This window comes from Hibiscus syriacus, unplaced genomic scaffold (assembly GCF_006381635.1).
Source record: "Hibiscus syriacus cultivar Baekdansim isolate YM2019G1 unplaced genomic scaffold, ASM638163v2 tig00112127_pilon, whole genome shotgun sequence".
Lineage (NCBI taxonomy): Eukaryota > Viridiplantae > Streptophyta > Magnoliopsida > Malvales > Malvaceae > Hibiscus > Hibiscus syriacus.
The window spans coordinates 45,517-64,808 of NW_024063259.1; the positions used below are offsets into that span (position 1 = coordinate 45,517).

Below are 19,292 nucleotides of genomic sequence, written 5' to 3' on the forward strand. Positions count from 1 at the left end.
GTTCAGTCAATTGTGCCTACGTCTCCGGACTGCTGCAGATCTTTTACTAAGAGAGAAAATTTACAGGTGTTTACAAAACACTCACTACTCACAAGAAAGCTCTCTAGTATTGGGAGAAGGAAATGATTTTTGGGATGATTTTGAAGCTAAATGAGCTAGAGTATTTATAGTTGAAACTTAGGGACTAATCTTTGAAAATACCCTAAAGTCTAGTGACTAAAAAATAATTAACCCTATACTAATTTTCAACCAAAGTTAGGCAGCCCACCCTTTGAATTCCTTCAGCCGCCCATGTTGTTTACTTTCCAACTTTAAAAATCAAGCCAAACATTGTTGAAAATACAGCCCCTCCTTTGTTGAAATTTCAGCCTCTTTCTTTGACTTTAACAATCTCCCATTTGAAGACTGATTTTAATCTGTCTTCACACCTCGATCAATGCAGCATCATTTCTAGTCTTGTTATTCTAGCATGCCAACTGAAGTTGAACACAACTTCAGTTTTTCCGTGGTCACCGTCTTTGTCAACATGTCTGCCGGATTTTGAGCTCCACTAATCTTTTCAAGTTTCAAAATCCCATCTTCTAGAAGAGACCGAATAAAATGATATCTCAATTGTATGTGCTTCGTCCTGGAATGAAAAGACGGATTCTTTGCTAGATGGATAGCACTTTGACTGTCGCAATACAAGACATTGTTTTCTTGTTTCTTGCCTAACTCTTCCAAGAAACTTTGGAGCCAAACCATCTCCTTGTTGGCTTCTGTAACAGCGACATATTCTGCTTCAGTTATGGAGAGAGCAACTATCTTCTGTAGTTGAGGAACCCAACTCACTGCAGTACCTCCTAGAGTATAGACATACCCTGTAGTGCTCCTTCTGATGTCGACATTTCCGGCTAAGTCAGCATCTACATAGCCTTTCAGTATCGTATCTCCACCTTTGAAACAAAGTTCTTTGTTTGTGGTACCCCGCAGATATCTGTGGATCCATTTGACTGCTTCCCAGTGTACCTTGCCCGGATTATTAATGTACCTGCTAACAGCTCCCACTGCATGAGCAATATCTGGTCTGGTACAAACCATGGCATACATCAGACTTCCAATTACTGAGGCATACGACACCTTCACCATGTGTGCACGTTCTTCCTCCGTCTTTGGTGATTGGTCTTTGGAGAGTCTGAAATGAACACCTAAAGGTGTACTTACTGGTTTAGCATCTTGCATGTTGAACCTGGAGAGTACTTTGTTGATGTACTCAGCCTGTGATAACATCAAAGTCTCCGACTTTATGTTTCTCTTGATCCTCATCCCAAGTATCTGCTTTGCAGCGCCCAAATCCTTCATAGCAAACTGCTTCGACAATTTTTGCTTCAAGTTTATGATCTCTTACATGTTTGAGCCTGCAACGAGCATATCATCAACATACAACAATAAAATAATGAAGCTATTATCGAACCTCTTGATGTAGCAACAATGATCTGCTTGGCATCTGGTAAAACCACTGCTACTCATGAAACTATCGAACTTCTTGTACCACTGTCTTGGAGCTTGTTTTAAACCATACAAGCTTTTCTTCAACCTGCATACCAGGTTTTTCTTGTCTGCCTCTATGAAGCCTTCTGGTTGGCTCATATAGATTTCTTCCTCCAAATCACCGTGAAGGAAAGCTGTCTTTACATCTAACTGCTCAAGATGTAAATTTTCTGCAGCTATAATTTTCAACACCAGTCTGATTATAGACAGATTCACGACTGGAGAGAAAATTTCATTGTAGTCAATACCTTCTTTTTGCTGAAAACCTTTGACTACCAATCTTGCTTTGTAGTGTTTTCTCCCATCGTGCTCTTCTTTGATCCTGTAAATCCACTTGTTGTGGAGCGCTTTCTTGCCTGGTAGTAATTCAGCTAATTCCCACGTCTGATTTGACATAAGCGAGTCCATCTCATCTTTCATGGAAGACTCCCACTTGACTGAATCCTCCACTTGCATTGCTTTATCATAGCACTCTGGTTCACCATTTTCAGTCAGCAACAAGTAGTGCAAAGAAGGAGAATACTGTTGGGTTGGTTTAGGAATTCTGGAGGAGCGTCTCAGTTCTGGTGTGCCTGGTTCTTCTTGAACTGCTTCAGGAGTGATCTGAACATCATTTCCAGAAATTTCCTCGAACTCAGCAAATTTCTTTGTTTCAGCCTCGGTATTACTTGATTCTGCGGTTGACCTGTCTTTGTACATCACATTTTCATTGAAAATGACGACTCTACTTCTGATGATCTTTCGATTTTCGTAGTCCCAAAACTGGTAACCAAACTTATCACCGCCATAACCAAAAAAGGCACATTTGTTGGACTTTGCATCAAGTTTACTTCTTTCAGCAGAATCTATGTGTACATAAGAAATACAACCAAACACTCTTAAGTGTGAAAGGTTTATTTCTTTCTTGCTCCAAACTTCCTCTGGTATTCTGCCATCCAAAGGAACTGAAGACCCACGGTTGATCAGGTAAGCTGCAGTGTTGATAGCTTCAGCCCATATAAATTTGGGCAATCCTGCATGTATTCTCATACTTCTGGCACGTTCATTCAGAGTTCTGTTCATGCGCTCTACTACGCCATTCTGTTGCGGTGTTATGGGAACTGTTGTCTCCATCTTGATCCCATTGTTTGCGCATAAATCTCTGAATCTACTGTCTTTGTACTCTCCTCCATTATCAGACCTCAACCGCTTGACTTTCAAACCAGTCTCATTTTCCACCATGGCCTTCCATTTTCTGAAGGTATTAAAGACTTCTGATTTCTTCTTCAAAAAATAAACCCACACCTTCCTTGTTGAATCATCGATGAAGGTGACATAATATAGTGAGCCTGCAAGAGATAGAACCGGGGATGGTCCCCATACATCAGTATGAACCAATTCTAACCTTTCTGCCTTGGGAGTCTTGTCAATCCTTAAAAAACTGACTTTCTTTTGTTTGCCAAAGATACAATCCTCGTATAGTCCGACATCTACATTCTTTAGATCCGACAGCTTCCCTTTTGAGAAAAGTGTCTTCATCCTTTTGTCGCTCATGTGACCAAGCCTTTGGTGCCATAGGTTTGATTTTCCATCAACATCTGTTGTAGCAATGATATTCTCTAAGTTTGGGGTTACATAAAGAGTACCAGTCTTCTTACCATGAGAAATGACGAGTGCTCCTTTGGTAATCTTCCATTTACAGCCTGAAAAGGTTGTACTATATCCTTCTCCATCAAGCTGTCCAACAGAAATCAAATTTCTTTTGAGACTAGGAATATGTCTCACACCTTTCAGCGTCCAGGTGGTCTGGTTTGGCAGCTTTAATCGGATGTCTCCTTTTCCGACGATCTTCAAGGTTTCATCATCAGCTAGATGAACCTTCCCAAAATCACCACTAACATAGTTCTCCATGATTTCTTGGCATGGGGTGGAGTGGAAAGATGCCCCTGAATCCAAGATCCATGATTCAATCGGACTGTTGACGCTTAGAATCATGGCATCACCTGTCTCCTCCGTCATGTTGGCAGATTCCTGTGCTCCGGTATTTTTCTTTGGTGCTCGGCAATCTCTTTTGAAGTGACCCTTCTTGCCGCAATTATAACATGTAAAATCTTTATTTCCTGTTCTTGATTTCCCCCGTCTGGATTTGGATCTGCCACGATTTGAATTTCTTTCTGAAGTTCTCCCTCTAGACTCCGTGTGCAAGACTGAGGAGGTTGATGCTTCACCTGATTCTCTCCGTCGAATTTCTTCGCTTAGTACCAGATCCCGAACATCGTCGAATTTTAATTTGTTGTTTCCCAACGAACTGCTGACTGCTGTAACAGTAGCATTCCAACTGTCTGGTAAATATGATAAGAGAATTAAAGCTCGAACTTCATCATCAAATTCAATTTCCACTGAACTCAACTGGGTTATGATTGTGTTGAGTTCATTCAGATGTTGTGCCACCGATGCCCCTTCCGTCATCCGCAAATTGAATAATCATCTCATCAAATGAACTTTGTTTGAGGCTGAAGGCTTCTCATAAATACTAGAGAGAGCCGCCATAAGACCCGCCGTGGTCTTTTCCTTTGCTATGTTGAAAGCAACATTGCGGGATAACGTCAATCGGATAACTCCGATGGCTTGTCTGTTGAGAAGAGCCCAATCTTCATTCTTTATGCCCTCTGGTTGCTTTCCTGAGAGGGGTTGATATAGATTTTTCTGGTACAAAAATTCATCAATCTGCATCTTCCAAAAGCCAAAGTCTGCACCATTGAACTTTTTAATTTTCACTTTCCCTTCGTCTGCAGCCATCGCTCCCACTCGAATCTGGCTTTGTTTGGATCGTTTCTGACAATTTCTACGAACCGTCGTGTATTAGAACACCTCCGTCGACAAACTCGTATTGCCGAACGAATTTTACTATTCATGAAATTCACTATTCACATGAATAGTAACCCGAATAGTAACCTCGCAAAAAAATGACAGAATTCACAACCAAAAGCTCTGATGCCAGTTGTTAGGAAATAAACCGAGTACAAGTAATTTCCCTATAGCCAGATTAGTGAGAATACGATGGCTGCAGACGAAGGGAAGGTGAAAATTGAAAAGTTCGATGGTGTAGACTTTGGCTTTTGGAAGATGCAGATTGAAGATTTTTTGTACCAGAAAAATCTATATCAACCCCTCTCAGGAAAGCAACCAGAGGGCATGAAGAATGAAGACTGGACTCTTCTCGACAGACAAGCCCTCGGAGTTATCCGACTGACGTTATCCCGCAATGTTGCTTTCAACATAGCAAAGGAAAAGACCACGGCGGGTCTTATGGCGGCTCTCTCCAGTATGTATGAGAAGCCTTCAGCCTCAAACAAAGTTCATTTGATGAGACGATTATTCAATTTGCGGATGACAGAAGGGGCATCGGTGGCACAACATCTGAATGAACTCAACACAACGAACCCTCTGGTTTTGGATGACAAACATAACTCCAACTTCCACAAGTAAGCATTGGCTTTTCAAGGCAAGTTCTCAACACTTCGCAATCAACTTCTTTAAGACTTTAAGCAACCCCAAAATCAATAACAGATTCGATTCAATACACCCAGAACATCAGTAAAGCCCAAATGTGTGAGCTGCATTTTGGGTGATTTCATGTTCTCCTGTCGTATCTAAAAGACGTTCAAAAAGACTATGAAACACAACGGATCTCCTTGTTTAATACCTTTACCACCACAGGCATTAAGCACAATGAAAACAGTGTTGCTCGGTGAACCCTACCACTTTTACCACTTGCAGTCTAAAGAATCAAATGCTTTTCTTGAAGTGAGGACATGCTATTTTTATCAGATTTTAGTTAATCATATTTCTTAATATTACACAAGGAACTGAATTTTAGTTATAGCAAACCTCAAAACTGAACAACAGTGTAGCGAGTGAGTATTATTTTACGAGTCATTCATGTTCCAGGTGAGTTAAAGAATCATGTGGATATAGGTCTGGGACTAGTGTCTTCATGGCAGGCCTTATTCAAACACCATAACTTTTTAATATTTAACCAAACAAAGTGTTGGTTTTAACTTATGATGAATTGAAAAGTAATATGGTTTTAGTTTTTCGAATTTTAATATTTTTATTATCCAATAAATTTGATTAACTTATGGGAAGCTTCATTGTCGTAGCTTGCAAAACGAACACACGTATAACGAATAAAATTTAAAATTGATTATTAAAAAAAAGAAATTTAATATTGAATCAAATTTACATTATATCAATCACATATTTTGAGTTGAATTTATATTATGAGCTAAATATAAATAATGTGTTAAAAATATCATAAGCACAATATTAATGAAAATGTATTAATTATTAAAGCACTACTTCAATATACATAATATCATTTAAATATTACATTAATGTAAAATTAAAATATTTTATAAAATTACATCTCAAATAATTAATACATTATCTGATTAAAGCTTATTATGTCGTAAAGAATTTAAATGAAGAGAACTTATTATTTTATGAGGGGTACTACTAAACCTACCGAAAAAATAATAAAAAATTTAGTCATGTTGAAAACAACAATTAGTGGACTAACCCTTTTTCAGTTTTATTTTCCCAGGCCCTACTAGACTACACGTGGCGTTTTGTTGCTGACTTTGTTTATCATTTTACTATCATTTTACTAAAAAAATATAATAATAATAAAAATCAAATATTCATTGATTTAATTTAATTACCAGATTAAAACTAGATTGATGTTTGATTCAAATCATATTTGGACAAATTTAATTCAAACTATCGGGTCGGGCTTTTTTTAAAAAAAATTGGGTTCGGATCGTATCAGATTTTTTTAAGGACAAAGTTCAGGTTTGGTTGGACCACCCTATCCGACCCATGTCCATCCCTACCGCTGATATCAACCGCTCGACAAATCGTAGCCGACAAAGAAGTCTGCTTACGACCTACCAAGGGAGTCGTGGGCAATTACGTAAATAATTTGCAATATAAATATAAAACTATTCAAACATCGAAACTTTTAAAATAATTTGATATTTATCAATGAATGTTTTAATATTTATTTTTTTATACATGTATGTATAATTAAATAATAGCGTAAATATTACACATATAATTTATTATTTACTTAATAAGAACATTTTAGTTAATAATATATTTTAATATGTCGCTTTAATAATATATAGTAGTATACAACATACGTTGTAGACTTATCCTAATTTAAATTATCAATGTTATAAATAATATTGATTTCTTTAATTGGAATTAAAGATTGAAATCCGATATAATGAATAAAAAATAGAGCTAAAAATTATCTGTAATAATGTTTTATAATATTTAATTTATGAAAATATATATTGTGCAAGATCCGGTTGGAATGAATGGGAGGCGGTTGGGTACGTTAAGTTCAGCGCACGTGAAACATAAAAAAAGGTGGGTTGCTGTCCAAATGCTGACAAAGCATTCCTTTTTTATTATTTTATTAAAAGAATTGGTATGTTTAGTAAAACACTTGGTACATTTAGACTATCCCTTTTATGAGTACTATTATCTGATTAAACAGAAATCGATAAATACTTTTAACAAGTTATATAAAATAATATTTTAACTATTTTGATAAAATAAACTATTATTATAATAAGATGATATCACAATAAATTTCAAAAGTTATTTTTTATTTTTAATAATATTTTTTCTGCAAAAAAGAAAAAGCGCTTTTGTTGAAGACAATGGGATTTAGAAGTATGATCCTTGTCATCTATACATTTGGGGATGATGAGGCGGCGACGGTAACTCGGCGGCGTCTGGTGAAGCACAGCAAGAAGAAGAAGAAGAAGCATCAAGGGTGGTGAATCCAAAGTCATGCAAGAACACGACATCCTTTTTGATTTCCACCATTTTCAGGATCTTCTCGAACACCGAAACCTCACAGGGGATGCTCAAAACCCCTTCCTGTTGAAACCCAAACTCTTCTTCTGCTTTCCTTAGCAATACCCTAAACGCCTCGTATCCCAGATACTCCGTCGGTATCACGAACCGCTTCCTCTCTTCCCCCACCGTCACTGCCACGAACCCCTTTAGCGTCGACGACGACGGTGAAACCTCTGTGAACGACAGCGTCCTCTTCAGGAACTTTATGCTTCGACTTCCACTTCCTCCGTCGCCGCTGCTTCTGGCGCCGTTGTTGTTGTCGTTGGATGCATTTGCTAGCTTTTTCCACTTCTTGAGGATCTGTTGAAGCCTGACCACCTCTCGGATCTGGTTGGACTTTCTTCTACTTGAATCCATCAAACGCACTTTGAACTTGCTGCCCAAGTAAACGGGTTCAAGCTACTTTTGAAGAAAGCCTTGATTTGACACCTCCACTCTTCTTCTTCTTCTTCTTTTTTTTACTCATCTATACCTCTACACTCATGTGTATATAAACAAGCTCCAATGCCCCATGGAAGGTGCTTAGCAACCATTTTAAATAGGGTAAAGTACACAAATGGTCTCTCAACTATATTGTGTTGCTTTATGGATTTCCTTCACTATTATAAAATGATCTCCAAACTATATGGCATTATTTTGTTGAATCCCCAACTATTAAAAGTTACAAAATGAGCACTTAACTATTCATATGTTTTAAATTTGAATGTTAACTTGTTGACTGAGATATGATAAAATATGATCCCAAAATCTCAAATGACTATCATATCTCATTTAGCATGTTAACGTTCAACTCATATTGTCGACAATTTTTTAATGGAAAATGACAAGTTTGGAGCATATGAATAGTCAAGTGACTATTTTGTAACTTTTAATAATCGAGAGACTCAAGAAAGAAACACCCTGTAGTCGAAACGTTATTCTGTAACTTTTAATAGTCGGAGACTAAATAAAGCAACCACCTACAATCATGGACCATTCTTATACTTTACCCTTTTAAATAACTAAATATAATTACGAAATTATTTGAATAAAAATTGAAGTGGGTCATTCATGATTGACTTGGATCACAAAAATTATTTCACCCTTATATTTAGAGAAAATAACCTCAGTGACCAAAAATGCCTTATAATATACGATTTTAACCAACTTTTTTTGGATTTGCCAAAATGACCAACTAAATCGCAATGCGATCGATAATTCGCAACGCGATCTCCGGTATCGCAAATCAGTTTCCAGATTCGCAACGCGATTCTGACTATCGCATTGCGATTTTCCAAATTCGCGTTGTGATTTTCCTAATTCGCAATGCGAATACGTAAATCGCAACGCGAATTTGGAAAATCGCAATGCGAATACGTAAATCGCAATGCGAATACGTAAATCGCAATGCGAATACGTAAATCGCAATGCGAATACGTAAATCGCAATGCGAATACGTAAATCGCAATACGAATATATAAATCGCAATGCGAATACGTAAATCGCAATGCGCATACGTAAATCGCAATGCGAATACGTAAATCGCAATGCGAATACGTAAATCGCAATGCGAATACGTAAATCGCAATGCGAATACGTAAATCGCAATGCGAATACATAAATCGCAACGCGAATCTGACTATCGCAATGCGATTTACATAGCGCCATTCGTATCCAACGCGTATTTTTTTTTCAAATTCCAAACACGAATATATTAATATATCAGAACACTGAACCGTCCACAGTATATCCCGTAATCGTAACTCATAACCTAAAACCCTAAATCACAACTCAATCTCATCTCCATCTCTCACTCTCTAAGGCGACATCCGTCCTCATCTCCGACGAAATCAGTCCCCATCTCCGACGATATCAGTCTCCATCTCCGGTGAAATCATTCACGGTCAGAAATGGAAAATCAACCAAATCAACCACCGAGGGTTAGTTTTTTTAATTATTTTTATTTTGAAATTTTTGCATTATTATTAGGTTTTTCATATTGAAATTGATGATAAGTTTACTGGTGTTTTCAATAATAGATTAACCATTTCACTTAGATTGCTTATTATATTCATTCGATTGCTGCCAGTACTGCTAAACTGTTTAGTCTTTAACCATGTGAAGTTAGTATTTGTCTTTGTTTTGTCTTTTGGTTGAAGTAATGCAATCCATTCAAGTTTCTTTCAATTTTAGTATTTGAAACTGAGAAAGACTATCGCAATACGATTCTGTCGTTGCAATTTTCATTTCGCGTTGCGATAGTCAAATTCGCGTTGCGATAGTCATTTTCGTGTTGCGATTTTCATTTTGGTGTTGCGATTTTAAGTTTCAGAAACTATTCTTCTTCTGCAAATTGAAATTTGAATGAATTGCATTACTTCAACCAAAAAACAAAGACAAATACTAAATTCACAGTGTTGCAAATTTAAGTTTGAAGAATAAACTATTACTCTTTATGTTTATTGTTCTTGTTATAACTTCACAGTGTAGTTTTTGGTATATCTAACTTGGTATGTTTATTGTTTTTGCATAACTTTTATTCGGCTCAATTGACCTTAAGAAATAAAGTAAGCCTGGCCAAAACAATTGCGTCGAAGCTTTCACCTGCACAAAGAAAAATATTTGAGGATAGTTGCTTCGGGCCATGGCTGAAAGTACAACATCCGGGTGGAGATGCTATGTTGACCCATCTGTTTCTTCAAACCATGACTAGCGATCTACCAGAGACTATACAACGTCGTGATGAAGAGATATGGTTTGATTTTCCACCGGCGTATACGTGTTTTGGGCGGGAGGAGTTTTGCTTAATCACCGGTCTACGCTTCGGACACGATGATTTAGATCGGTACACTAGACATATTACCCGCCTATCATGGTTTTCCTGGGTTTTTCCTGAGCTGTCGAATTTACACGTGGAAGACTTGACGAGATTATTGAATAAGAAAGATGGTTTTACTCGGATGGATGACGTCGATGTTGTCCGAGTATGCCTTCTAATACTTTTGCAAGCTGGCTTTTTAGGCAGAGAGGCCCGACAACCTATTCCTAATGATCTAATTAAATTGGTATAAGACCTAAATGCATGGAACCTGTTTCCGTGGGGTTCGTATCTATGGAGAGCTACATGGAATAAGTTGTCGTCTGCCTTTGATGATCGGAAAAGTTTGCGTGGCGATGGTTCCAAATACACTTTGTCAGGCTTTATTTGGGCCTTTAAGGTAATAATTTTTATATAATGTTTCCAAAATTATAATTAATTCTTTAACAATTACTAATGTTTTTTATTATATTGTTTGTAGATTTGAATATTTGCGGCCTTTCCCGCCATGCTGACATATGCATTAAAAACTTCTAATGATATTCCTAAGGTTATTTCCTGGAAGAGGAAATGATCCTTGCAGCAATGGGAAGATTTACTACCGTATACTACAATAAATAATGTAAGTTAACACAAATACTACCATATGTTTATAAACAAGTTATTAATAGTACACGTTTAACTTTGTTTGAGCTTTTATATTGTTAGGAGGCCAACACTCCATTACAGAGGCTGACACCCACGGAAGCTGAGCTTGCCACTGATTGGTGGCAAACTAGTAAGCTTTTTTTTGATGGCACGGATGATGACCAGCCACTACTTCGAGAGCCATCACCTCACCCAGACCCATCACCTGATCGACTCGAATATACACCTCCACAACGAGAGTCATCACCTATTCTGTCACATCATCGAGCCTCTTCTCCACCATCACCTCATGATAGGCGACCGGCAAAGATGCCACGACGTTTATCTCCCTGTTCTCCACCTCCACCTCCACGGGATGAGTTAGGGGAGTTACGTAATAAGGTCAATGCCTTGCATGAAGAGGTCGGTACTTTACGCGATGACAATGGTGCATGGCGTGTTAAGGTGTCTACTTTACGTGGTGAGGTAGCAGCTCTACGTGAGATTGTAGCATCGTTGCAGAACGAGGTTCATACTCTACGCAACGAGGTAAGTTTAATATTTTTCATATTTAACTTGATGATAAATTTACTCGTAATTTCACTTAGATTGCTTAGTAAATTCATTCGGTTGCTGCCAATACTGTTTAACTGTTTATTCTTTAACCCTGTGAAGTTAGTATTTGTTTTTGTTGTCTTTTGGTTGAAGTAATGCAATTCATTCAAGTTTCAATTTGCAGAAGAAGAATAGTTTACTATCGCAATGCGAAAATAACTATCGCGACGCGAAAATGACTATCGCAACGAGAGAATCGCAATGCGAAATGAAAATCGCAACGCGAAAATGACTATCGCAATGCGAAAATGACTATCGCAATGCGAAAATGACTATGCAATGCAAATTTGACTATCGCAACGAAAGAATTGCAATGCGAAATGAAAATCGCATTGCAATTCTCTCGTTGCGATAGTCAAATTTGCATTGCGATAGTCAAATTCGCATTGCGATAGTCATTTTCGCATTGCGATAGTCATTTTCGCATTGCGATAGTCATTTTCGCATTGCGATAGTCATTTTCGCGTTGCGATTTTAAGTTTCAGATTCTATTCTTCTTCTGCAAATTGAAACTTGAATGAATTGCATTACTTCAACCAAAAGACAAATACTAACTTCACAGTGTTGAAAATTTAAGTTTCAAGAATAAACTACTACTCTTTATGTTGTCATTGAACCTGCACTAAACCTATATGTTGTCCTTTTAAATGTTTATATAAGTGCTTACTTCTGGAATGTTATCTGATGCATTTTGTGAACAATGATATAATAATGACTTGGGTGAATACCGTGCAAGTTTGAAATATATTTGTCTTTGTTTTCACTGTTTAATATCATGTCTGTTTATTTACTGATTTATGTATTAATTTATTTTTAGCGGCCCGCTAAGGTGGATGCTCTACGTCGGGTTTTTCTTGCAAGACGGAGTTCACGCATCAGACGGTGTGCACGTGCCATTACGTCTCCGTTCACCCTAATAGTGCGAAGAATCCGTAAGAAAAAGCCCGACTCACCTGTCATCGTTCAAGAGGCCTCCCCTATCGTTCAAGAGGCCCCTATCATTCCTCAAGAGTCCCCTCCCACCGTTCAAGAGGCCACTGGCATCGTTGAAGAGGTCCCTCCCAACATTCTAGAGCCCGATTCACACGGCGTAATATATCGAATTATTGAGAAGCCCCCTCACGTGCCGGACATGATGGATGACTGTTGGCTTTCGTATAAGTTACCGGCCAGTACCATTCCGGCAGATGAAGTGGAGAGGAAACAACTACCGGAAACAATTCTGGATAATACCCTTTGGGCTAAGATCGCAGTTGATTTTTATCTACATGAGTGGAGCCAAGGGTGTTACGCTGACATATACAAACTCAACGATGATATGCATTTGTTGATTAAATTGTCTTGGTGGGGTGTATTATTAGGGGTTGAAGACAACGGCTATTTCGATGGGGGGTAAGTCTTATATTTCTTCTTATATTTCAGTTTGATTAATTTTTTTTAAATTTATGTAATTCACTAATATATGTCTTTTTTTGTAAAACAGCATATTGATGCATGGGTGACACGTCTTCTAATTGTAAGGAAATTGAAGAAAAATATAAAAAAAAATGCGATATACAATTATGCCGACGTCTTTTCACGTAGTTCACTTGAAGAATCAACGACATGAATCATATGTGTTGGCTAATGGACAAGCTAAACTTTATCTTGTATGGTTGGAGGTCGATAAGGTTAGTATATTTGTTTAAATATTTTAAAGGTGTTCATAAATAAGTGCACAATTTGAATTATTACATTTCGATGCAGGTGTTTATCCATGTTTTGGAACGTACTCATTGGCTTCTCGTCGAGCTTCAGGTCCCATCCTTAAAGACAATAGTATATGACATCATGATAAATTACATATCATTGTCTGATTTGAGAGATATTATTAAGGGATGGAGCTCTCATTTGGCTAAATTCTTGGATGCAATTAATTATTGGACTAATTCTGGAAACAACAAGCCAAAGAAGTTCAATGTTACAGTTATCAGAGACGAGACCGCGCCACAACAAACGAAGGAAGCCAGAGGGGATTGTGGTCCTCTCGTATGCATGTGCTTGGAGCGTTTGACGACAGGAACTACATATTTTCTACCTCCCACCGATAGAGATAGAGGTGCAGTAGGCTTGTGGTTTCGGTATTTTATGGCTAGAGCGATATATGCGAGACGTTGCCTACCTGCATCCGCGTTATGAAAGTGTCCATAAACAATTTGTAAGTCAAACGCAAGTGTTGTTAAACATATATACTCTTTTTGGTTTGAAAATGTTTGGTTAAGTAGCTAGAATTCAATAATTTGTTGTTTGTAGGTTTTAGATGTGTAGAAAGTGTTGTTGATTCAATGTTTGGTTTCTGCAGGTTAATCCTGAAGTGAGCTGCGTGAAATGGATGTATGGGTGAAAAAGTTGATTCAATAATTGATGAGGAAATAATTCTTATTATTATTTTTTGATTGTTTAATTGATTTGTAAAAGATGATTTGTAAATGTTGATTTGTTTAATTGATGTGTACATAATTATTATTTGTGCTTGTTTAATTGATTGAAATGTAATAGTTGATTTGTTGATTTCAATCTGCATTATGTTGAATGCAAAACAGACTATCGCAACGCGGAAATGACTATCGCAACGAGAGAATCGCAATGCGAAATGAAAATCGCAACGAGTGAATCGCAATGCGAAAATGAAAATCACAATGCGAAACTAATTTCGCGTTGCGATTTTCATTTTCGCATTGTGATTCACTCGTTGCGATAGTCATTTTCGCGTTGCGATAGTCAATTCCGCGTTGCGATAGTCATTTCCGTGTTGCGATAGTCATATTTGCGTTGCGATTTCCGCGTTGCGATAGTCAAATGAATGTCTAATAAGTGATAACAACTGAACATATCATAGCAATGTTCAAACTCAAGTTACTAATACATGCCTAATTGAAAATGTTAAAAGTTCACACATAATATACACATAATACAACGTTTGCATTTAAAAATCACCTAAGTTAACAGTCCCAAAAGGTGAAGCCGGTTGTGATTGGGATTTTGATGAGGATTCATATTTTGGTAGATGAAAATATGATTGTGATGGCACTGGTGATCCACATGTCAACCTTGTATGACCACTGTCCTTGCACCGACTACATGTCGATCTCTTCTTCTCTTCACCCTTAGACGGTATACGATCGTGACTTTTTGGTCGGCCAGGTAGCCTTCTGTCCATGGCTGGTGGCAAAACTGTTTGTAAGTCATCTGGTATGTCTCACTCAGAAGGATGTGAAATAGGGTAGACAATCTCGACATAAGTCTGTCGATATACTTCTGTAGTGTAGCAATCCATAGCGTATGTGCTTGAATCATCTTGGTTTAGATGAAGAGCAACTTATATAACATGGCCACACGGATAACCAGATGTTTGCCATTTCATACAACTACACGTCTTTGCATTTAGATCGACAAGCCCATTTAAGTTATTATCCAGTACTTCAAACAAAGTGTTTGAACATGGTTCAACTCTCCATGACGTTGACTTCACAACACGTTTCGTTATCTTTTTTTCAGTCCATGGTGTAACACGATGTTCTAATGTTCCTGTAAATTTAAATAAATAATACTTAGTAAAATATATATGATAAGTTACGAATTTAAAGAAATAATACATGCATGGTTTCTTTTCTTGTAGTACCACTGTTGAATAGAGGCTCGAAAAAACTCCATTAACATAGTAATGGGTAATTTCCAGGAATGACGACTTAGAGTGTTGATTGATTCTGCACTATTAGACGTCATGAAACCATATCTTGCTCCAAGTTGATGTACTCTTGACCATCTTTCAAACCCGACATCTTCTAGTGTTTGAGCACACTGAGGCAAAACACATCTTAAACAGTTTATATGCTTATTAAAATCCACTTCCCGATAAGCTTTTACAGCCTTCCAGTATGTCCATTTGTGATTTTTTATACCAGCAGACCTTGATTTTAGATTTCTATACAAATGAACACCACAAAGTCCATGAAAAGCATCTGGGAAACACCTTCTAACAGCGTTGTCAATTGAGTTTGCCCTATCGGATATGATTTTCAGATTGCTAATAGGACCTATGCAATCCCTAAGATGCCCCATAAACTATGTCCATGAATCAAAGGTTTTAGATTTGCCAACCCCGTAAGTTATTGGCAGTATCCCATTGTTAGCATCCATGGCTACTGCTAATAAGTTTACTCCAAGGTATCGACCTTTTAAATGTGCTCCTTCAACTATAATAACTGGGCGCATGCAATTAATAAACGAACGAATCTACAAAATCATATACACAAGAAATATAATCATTTAAATGTGAAATGCATGTAACTAACAAAAATGAGTCAACAAAATTATATTGATTTACTAACCGCAGCACCAATGGTGATAAACAGCAACTCAAAGCGTCCATCTCTATCTGTTTTGATATGAGTTACCGACCCAGGATTTTTCAGCTTTAAATTGTGACAATAAGCCGGCAGTTGGGCAAACGGTGCTTCTGGCGACCCCCTCAACAATTCCAAGGCATAACATTGGCTCTCCAAGCTTGAGAATATGAGATACTAATCTTGAACCGAGCATTCATGTTAGTCATAATTTCATGTCCCCGATATACCCCTGCCATTCAAAAACATTAACTCAGCTAGAAAATCACCCAACACCTTTTTGTTTGCCTGTCTATGGTGAGGAAAAACTTGGGTTCTTGAACATATATGTTTATCAATAAAAGTCCTAACTTGAAACATTTCGCAATCTTTTATCCTCTTTGCAATCATACGCCACGTACAGTTTTTGTCAATCATACACCTTGTTTCGAAACGATCTTTATTTGATTTGTTAACTTTTAGTTGATAGCCATCGTCCACACATTTCGTATACAAAGCTATCTTCAAGTCTTTCTTTGTATCAAAACAATCATCTTTCTTGATACGAATAATTTTTGTGTAACAATCAACTGCTATCTTTACCAACTCTTCTTCCGGTATCTGAAGTAATTTTGGCATATTCCAGTTATACTCCCGTGGCATTTTCTTTGGGGATTTCTTCTTCTTCTTTTTCTTCTTCAGTGTTATATGAATTACAAAATGGATGTTCAACATGTTCAGATACAGTCGTAAATTCCTCCTCATTATCATCAATAACATCTTCCTCGGCAACGGCTGTTTCATCATCAAAATTCGGGTATTGACCAATATCAAAATCATTACACGCAGGGTCTGTTTCTTCTTTTGAAAAATCATCAAAATCCGAGTATAGACCAAGATGCAAAGTCCGGGTATTGACCAAGATCAAATTTCGAATACTGACTAGTACTTACAATTTTTTTCTGTTGGCTCATCATCGTCTAACTGGTCAATACGAAAACCGGAATTTGGTGCTGAAAGTTGATTGGGATTTGGATTAGGGAAAGGTTGTGGGTTTTGAGATTGTGTTTGGTATTGGAAATGTGGTGAAACAATATTTGTTTGGTGATGAAATTGTGGTGGAACCATTAAATTTTGAGCACCATAAACTGTGGTTGAAAAACTTAGTTGATTACTACCCGCTACTGACCCAACTTCACTACTTCTATGTTCAACAACATACAATGTAACATCATCACTTGAAACACTAATGTAAGCAATGAATCGTTCAACATCTTCATTGTCGGTTAACAAATAAACTTTACAATTTCTCTGATAAGATAGCCTAAATCCACTTAGGGGCTCTAAATTCAATTTATTTGTAACACGTAACATTAGAGTTTCATAAGTTAACTTTTTTAATGACAGTTTTAGTTGAAGATTCATGGGTAAAGGCATATATTGTAAAACACCATGAACATTCTCTCATGACCCTCCAAAACACAAATCTATCCAAACATGATCAACATTAGATGATTTTACTATTGTAAATTAATTTACTAAACAAACGAGTGCGAAACTAAAACTTGTTGCCGGATGGGGAAAGATGTCGTTGGATATAGGAACGGATGTCACCGGAGAGAGTGATAGATGGAGATGGAATGAGTTGTGATTTAGGGATTTAGGTTATGAGTTGATGCTGCTGCGTAGTTATATACCCAAAACATTTGTGTTGCAAAACTAAAACATGTTGCGAATTCAGAAATCGAGTTGCGAATTTGAAATTCAGTATTGCGATAGTCAGAATCTCATTGCGATAGTCAGATTCGCGTTGCGATTTACGTATTCGCATTGCGATTTACGTATTCGCATTGCGATTTTCCAAATTCGCGTTGCGATTTACGTATTCGCATTGCAAATTAGGAAAATCGCAACGCGAATTTGGAAAATCGCAATGCGATAGTCAGAATCGCGTTGCGAATCTGGAAACTGATTTGTGATACCGGATATCGCATTGCGAATTATCGATCGCATTGCGATTTAGTTGGTCATTTTGGCAAATCCAAAAAAGTTGGTTAAAATCATATATTATAAGGCATTTTTGATCACTGAGGTTATTTTCTCTTATATTTATTAGTAAATCATTTAATGTTGGACTTAATAAAATGGTTTCTCTAATTCAACAACTTAGAAGCACGAAATTTTATAATTTTAGACTCAGACGTGCATGTGTCAACCCATCTCTTAGTTTTGGACGGTTCAATATTTTATGATTTTTTAAGCCTTTAGACTTAATTTTTGTTTTTTTGTTAAAACAGAATACTATTTTAATCAAACTAAAGTTTTTTATATGATAAACTTTGGAACACTCTTTCAAATTAGCTACTCTATTATTTGTAGTAATTACATCATACTAAATGATATTTGTACTTAATATGAAATAATTTCATTTATTATGATAGATTTGAAAGCTTAAAATATTATCTAGTACAATGTTAAATGATTTTATATTTAAATTTAAATGAGAACTTTAACTATTATATAATGATTTAAATTTTACTACCCTAAATCACTAAGTTAGAAAATATTGGATTTACTGATAAATCCCACCCGATCCAAAAATTTACATCCTTCATCCGACCCGAAAAATCTATACATTCCACCCGACCCAATTTTTTGTGATAAAATTCGAATCCGACCCGAAATAATAATAAAAATATTATTTTAATTCAATAAAAATAATAATTTAATTGAAAAAATAATATATAGAGAGGTATTATTGTAATTATTCCTAAATGTATAAGGTAAAAGTATATTTTTAAGGTTGGATATTTTCACCCTAAACCCGAATCCGAACCAAACCCGAATTAAAAAAAATATCCGACCCGATCAGGTCGGATTTGGGGTCTCATGCTCATCCCTAATCCAATATGACATTCACATGCAAAGGAGTGTTTATTTATTAGAAGTGAAATCTGATATTAAGGTGATTTAAAATTAATGCATTGGAAGATGCAAGGGAGGTAGGCAAACTCAAGAAGTTCCATGTGAGAATCCCACTCCATTTTTGCTTCCATCGTTAACTAATAAAGCAACTTGACAACAATTATTAATATTTTTTTTATATATGTACTATGTACAATATCAAAGTACTTTTTTCTAATTAAAGAAACTTTGATCAGTTTATTTTTTAAGTTAATCATGAACTGATAAGCTCAATAATGACAGTATTTTTTGTTTAATCATGAAATTGATATATATTCAATTATCAAATTGTATTAATGTAAATTTAAGTTTTTTTTTTAATTTTTACACTTGTATATATATTTTTTATATGATCTATATTTTAAAAACTCGATTATTATATTTAATAATATAATTATACACATCATGCAGCTAAAATTTAAAATTATTATGAAATTATTGCACTCTCTGTTAATTTCTAGAAGAGATCCGTATATTGACAA

The 19,292-nt window shown here is 36.4% G+C and overlaps 1 protein-coding gene across 1 annotated transcript; it reads right to left on the reverse strand.

Moving 5' to 3' along the window:
- Positions 1-7,266: 7,266 nt before the first annotated feature.
- LOC120174852 (auxin-responsive protein SAUR72-like) lies at positions 7,267-7,800 on the reverse strand. The gene has a single exon (XM_039181587.1). The coding sequence runs from the start codon at positions 7,798-7,800 to the stop codon at positions 7,267-7,269; it is 534 nt and encodes a 177-aa protein (XP_039037518.1).
- Positions 7,801-19,292: the final 11,492 nt, after the last annotated feature.